The sequence below is a fragment of the Cyprinodon variegatus genome, unplaced genomic scaffold, assembly GCF_000732505.1.
Source record: "Cyprinodon variegatus isolate N-32 unplaced genomic scaffold, C_variegatus-1.0 Scaffold16, whole genome shotgun sequence".
NCBI classification, from domain to species: Eukaryota; Metazoa; Chordata; class Actinopteri; order Cyprinodontiformes; family Cyprinodontidae; genus Cyprinodon; species Cyprinodon variegatus.
In genome coordinates this window covers 1,274,417-1,280,345 of record NW_015150469.1, presented here as the reverse complement: position 1 = coordinate 1,280,345, position 5,929 = coordinate 1,274,417, and the positions used below count along the sequence as shown (strand labels likewise).

Below are 5,929 nucleotides of genomic sequence, written 5' to 3'. Positions count from 1 at the left end.
TGAAAATGACAATGTGCCTTGTTATATAAAGTGGCTTTTCCGTCTGCAGATTAAACTTTTGCTGCATTCAGATACTGTCGTATTATTAAGAATTACAGGCATATAATTGAGGAAAATATATTATCTACCATCTACTGTAATATAAATTCTTCTGATTCATTTAGCATTTAAATATTAAACTTAATGCGATATTTTGTCATTTTCAGATACCGTAATTACAGTGCATTTCTGTGTCCTCCTTTAGTTTAGAGGCAGGTTTAAAATTTACGAGCTTAAATATAAACCCAAACGCAGCAGATATGAATTCAGCCTGGCCTGGCCTGGCCTTTGGCACATGACTGTTTCACTCATTTACAGGAGACTAAAGTCAACAAAATGTTTCTACTTTGGAGAAACTTCTGGAGAACTCGAGCTGCGGCTGTGAAAATCCCCTTATCGTCGCGGCAGGCTTCTTCTCAGCGCAGCAGTCGAACCGGGGGCTGTTTGACGCAGAGCAGGAGGAGCTCCGGGAGCCGTTACAATGTTCCACCGAGCGCCGAGTTTGTCGCTCGGGTCTCCGGGATCCCCACCATGGCCAAGCTGCCTTACCAGGAGACGGCCGACGGGCTGGACGCAGCGTTTGTTGGTGTTCCGATTGATACTGGGACTTCTAACCGGCCCGGAGCAAGGTGCCATTTGTCCCTTAATTATCTGGTGTAACAGTTTTAACGCTCCTGCACTGCATAATAATTTTCTTCCCAGAGGATTGCGTGAACAGAGGCGTAGCCAGAAATTTTTTATAAGGGTGGCCAGTCAATATCCAATGTACATTGAGGGGGGGGCAAAAGGCACCAGTAACCTCAGGGTCAATCTACACTGTTCCAACAGGCACACGAACAACATCCATATTGTCTAAATAAAGACAAACTATTCTTTCCTGCAGCCTAACAAATACAGGCATATATTTAAACATCTATGACATCTATGTAAACATCTATGTAAATGAAAGGTATAGTGGACAAAATTCTTTCAGGTTTAAGTTCTGGGACGAGCGTATTGTACATTGTCATTATCTACTTTTATCAATAATCAATCTGCAAAAAAATATATATTTATTTAAATCTATTAATATCCACATTTATGCATTTTTAAGTTATTGTTAAAGTAGTTATTTATCTATGATTTCACTGAAGACTCCTAGATGACTTGCAGAGGCACATCATTTTATTTTTAGCCCAAATAATTCAAAATTTAGTTCTGAAAAGAGCATGAATTCTATATCTATCATCTTCAATGTTGGTATATTGATGTGCATAATTAACCACAGTGTTTCTGTTCTCAAGTAGTTGTTAATATATGAAAAATTTAAATGTTTAATAAGTTTGAACACTCCCCTTTAGAGTATTGCTGCTGCCACTATCTGTATTAGAGGGAAACAAATGGTAGGGGTGGCCACAGGGGTGGCCAATGATCGGCCCTGGCCCCCCATCTAGCTCCGCCCCTGCGAGGGGTGGCCAAAAGTGGATAGGCACCAGAACACTTAAAGCCAGTGGAGTATGATAAAATACAGATTTTTGAGTCAATTGATCACATGACCTAAAAGCTATAGTGCGAAAATGCTAATGTATTCATATAAGAAGTAATTGAAAAATATTTTGAAAGATGAAATCCAAAAATAAAAGGTATAACTTTTGAAGCCATGGGAGTAGTGTGCTTCCACACTGATTTTTAAATAGTCATCTTCCGCTTTGCAGGAGCAGCTGACTCAGTAGAGACTCCAAGATCTCACTTTCCTCAGACCCCTTCAAGCTGATTCTCATTAAGGTTGGGTGATATGTAAAAATTACGCGATTTTTTGGGGATTTTAATCTTGAATTACTTTAAATTCATTTTTGCATGAACATTTAAGCATTTTAACTAAATAATTTTTGGGTCGTGTAATCAACTGACTCAAAATCATTGTTTGATCATAGTACCCCACTGGCTTCAAAAGTTAGGCGTTTTATTTTTGCACTTCAAACCTCGAATGATTTTTTCATTAGTTTGTAAGCTTTTAGCTCAGAAGCTTCCAGGTTGCTTATTTGACGCAAAATCAGTGTTGAATCATAGCACTCGATTATCTTCAAGAGTTAAGGCTTTTATTTATCGATTTCAAATCTCAAATTATTTTAAATTAAACTTTTATATGGAAATATCCTTTTGCTCAATAGCTTCCTGGTCATATGATCAATTCGATCCAAACCTTTGTGGGGTCGTAGCACCCCACTGTCTTTTAAAGTTGCATATTTTATTTTTGCATGACAAATCTCTAACAAAGTAAAAAAAAAAAGTTTAACTTTGATTTTCAAATTTGAAGACATTTTGCTTCCCATCCAGGAAGCTTTCTCAGCTCAAAATGTCTGGAGTGGCGACTATGACCTGGATGACTTTACCCATGGTCTCACATTATTTGGTTAAACTGCGTATTGTTAATGTCTAGTCTTTTCACGTGCTCCACAGGTTTGGTCCACGGCAGATCAGAGTGGAATCTGCTCTGCTCAGGGCTTACAACAGCGGCACCAGGGCGGCGCCTTACGAGTGCCTGATGGTTGCCGACATCGGGGACATAAACGTTAACGTGTATGATTTGAAAGACACCTGCAAACGCATCAGAGAGGCCTACAGAAAGATCCTGGCAACGGGCTGCATCCCTCTGACTATGGGTGAGAGCAGCTGAGAGACACAAACCGCAAATACACTTTATCTACTGTCTGCTCGGGTTTGCAGAAAACAATAACTTAGTGAATGATTTATAGCATCTGGAGACCAGCTCTGACTCGACTGTGCAGTAATCATTAACTTACATGGTCCTTCGAAATGCATAGCAGGCTCTTTTGTAGCTCAGATATTAAGAACATCTTGTTATCTGCAGGTGGCGATCACACAATCGCGTACCCAATACTGCAAGCTGTTGCTGAGAAGTAAGTATGCATCATTTCTGGATGAATGAGATGACGATTTTTAAGGCTGTCCAACAAAGGTTTACATGTAACCGATAAAGAAAAAATGTAAAAATAAATCCCTATTACAAACTTGTCTGGCTGTGCAGACAGAGGTCACATTTGAAAAGATCATATATGTATCAGATTTAGACCCACATATCCAAGTGGATCACATTTGAATAAATGGTATCTGTTGTACAGAGTCACAAGAAAAGATCAGATAAAGGTCACATCTATGAGCAAAAACAAATCATATTTGGGTCACTTCCGGCTGCAGTGTAAACGTAGCCTTACAGATCTCTGTGCAGGACTCAGTCTGGCATAAAGGGATCTTTGTTTGCAATCAAAGCTTCAAATAGGCCTCAAACTGAAAAAAAAAACGTGAAGAGCCTTAAAGTTTTTTTTATATATATTGTAATCTCTCATATTTTTTTTTTTTTTTTGGGATTCTTTCTCTTCTGTTCTGTGAAAGCAAATATTTTAATTACATTTATTTATGACTGTTAGACATCTGTTTGTGGTGTTTATAGCCACATTGAATTTTTGGAAGTTAAGAATGGTAGAAAATATAAAAGCTAAAAAATTATTTTAATATCTACTTTGATTTAAAACCTTTAAAATCACAGATTGAATTATTGCACCAAGTTTGGCACCAAAACAGTGCTGGACTTTTTTTAAAATCACAAATAATCACTGTATCTTCCAACATCTCTTGAATCCTTTGGCTGGTTTTTCTTTGTTGACTCAGGTACGGCCCTGTGGGCTTGGTCCATGTGGATGCTCACGCTGACACCAGTGACGTGGTTCTTGGGGAGAAGATCGGCCATGGGACTCCGTTCAGACGCTGTGTGGAGGAGGGGCTCCTGGACTGTCAGAGGGTGGTTCAGATTGGCCTGCGAGGGTCGGGTTACTCAGCCGACTCCTATGAGTGGAGTCGGGCCCAGGTACAGTCTGGGATTCTATTAATGTGATAGTTTCACCGCATTACCAGTAACAGTGTTAGAAATGTCACTAATCAGTGGTTTGGAGGTTTAGTTCAGTGCAGTCTGGTGCTGTGAAGCGTTTGTACCTAAGAACCTTTTTTTTTTATCTTTGCGTCCTACGGTACATTTTTTTTTTTTTTTTTTGCTTTTCATTTTCATTTGTTCCCTCCTTCTTTGTTCTCTATGTTTTCTTTTTTCTTTTGTATCACTGCTATTCAATTGTTTCCTTCCTCTTTTTTTATTTCTCTCCTCTGTTATTTCCTTTTTTTTCTATTATTTGTATTATTTCATTCTTCTCTTCTATCATTCCTTCATTCCATTTACTCCTTGTATCTTCTATCACTCCCTGCTTACTGCTTGTTTCCGTTTTGTTTGTTCCTTTTACATTCCCCCTATTCATTTACTCTTTATTCTCACACCTAAATTCTTTCTTTTGTTTTCTTTCAGCCTTTCCTTTTGCATTCTATTTTTTCCTTCATCATATCCTTCTTTCTTACCTTCTCTTCTTCTTTCCTTCCTTCTGTGATTTTTCAAAAATCTCTTCAATTTAACATTTTTTAGAACTTGTACAAAATATGAGAGGATCCTGCTCATTTAGATTAAACAGTTAAATGTGTTAACCCGGTTAATATACTCACAGGCATTCATATCAAAGCATCTCTGATTGTCTGCGCTATCCAGATTAGCTGCATCCTTTCTGTTTATCAGGTGAAGATGTCATGCTAACCCGTTTCCTTTTCTGCAGGGTTTCCGTGTGGTCCAGGTGGAAGAGTGCTGGTTCAAGTCTCTCACTCCTCTAATGACCGAGGTCAGGGCCCAGATGGGCAGAGGTCCGGTCTACCTCAGTTTTGACATCGATGCTCTAGATCCAGGTTTTGCACCTGGAACAGGAACCCCAGAGATTGCAGGACTCACTCCCATACAGGTAGATGTGAATTGCCATTATCACTGGTCAGAAGGCTGGATATTTAGACCCATCTTAAGTTTTCCATGATTTATCTAAGTCCAGTTTATAGTCTTTTGTTTGTATTGTTTCCTGTGTGCTGCCATTAGACTTTTTGCTGTAGACATCTGAGTTTTTCCACCTAGAAAAAGAGATAATTCTATTCTATGCTGGCTTTCATTTAAAATGTCACGAAGTAAAACTAAATAGATATTTTTGAATACATTTTTATCTTTTTTTATTTTAAGATTGATTCTTTTAAATTTTCAGTGAGTTTTATATTTTCAACCCGATACCTGATTTTTTTCAGACATTTTAAATTAGTTGAAACATTTTAAAGGTGACATTTATTTTATAGTATATTTGTTAATAATTAATCAATAGCAGAATTTATTTATTTATTCATGTATTTATCCATTTATTTAATTTTGAATGAAACAGCTCTCCATAGCTGTATCCAGTTCATGAAGTCTAACTATGTTGGTTTTATTTCTTTAATAAAGCAACTGTATGCAAGAAAAGCACATTTTTATAATCTGATTTTCTTTTCTCAAAAACCAAAATAGTTTTTCTTAAACCTTCTTAATTTTAGGGAGTTGAAATTATCCGAGGCTGTCGGGGGCTCAACCTTGTCGGATGTGATCTAGTGGAAGTTTCTCCTCCCTATGACACTACAGGTATTTTACACAGAAGAGCCTATTCAAATTATTATTTTTTTTTCACTTTCTATATTTCGCTGTTTTGATATCTGCTTCTATCCCCCTTTACCAGGAAACACTGCCTTGACTGGGGCCAACCTGCTCTTTGAAATGTTGTGTGTTCTGCCAAAAATGAAATACTACTGACCTGAATGTAATAGTTAAAGCGGCTCTTTTCTTTACATGTGGAGATAAAGATGGACTGTGTTAAAGTATTTGAGACTGTGGTGAGAATCCATGTCAAACTATGCAGTTTTAAGATTTTAATAATGTTTTTCTGTTGCGCTTTTTTGGAAGAAGTCTATCATTCATAAATAAATCAAGCTTTGAACTTTACCTTGGAAC

At 37.6% G+C, this 5,929-nt stretch overlaps 1 protein-coding gene across 1 annotated transcript; it reads left to right on the top strand.

Annotated features, from left to right (window-relative positions):
• Nucleotides 1-302: 302 nt before the first annotated feature.
• agmat (agmatinase) lies at nucleotides 303-5,929 on the top strand. Its single transcript, XM_015385606.1, has 7 exons — nucleotides 303-668; nucleotides 2,479-2,681; nucleotides 2,891-2,939; nucleotides 3,709-3,904; nucleotides 4,689-4,868; nucleotides 5,479-5,563; nucleotides 5,658-5,929. The coding sequence occupies exons 1-7, from the start codon at nucleotides 376-378 to the stop codon at nucleotides 5,729-5,731; spliced, it is 1,080 nt and encodes a 359-aa protein (XP_015241092.1). The 5' UTR covers nucleotides 303-375; the 3' UTR covers nucleotides 5,732-5,929.

Excerpts from the sequence above, each read along its gene's own strand:
- agmat (XM_015385606.1), top strand. The coding sequence starts at position 376 with ATGTTTCTACTTTGGAGAAACTTCTGGAGAACTCGAGCTGCGGCTGTG. Across the intron at positions 669-2,478 it reads TCTAACCGGCCCGGAGCAAG|GTTTGGTCCACGGCAGATCA; the intron begins GTGCCATTTGTC and ends CGTGCTCCACAG. Across the intron at positions 4,869-5,478 it reads CAGGACTCACTCCCATACAG|GGAGTTGAAATTATCCGAGG; the intron begins GTAGATGTGAAT and ends TCTTAATTTTAG.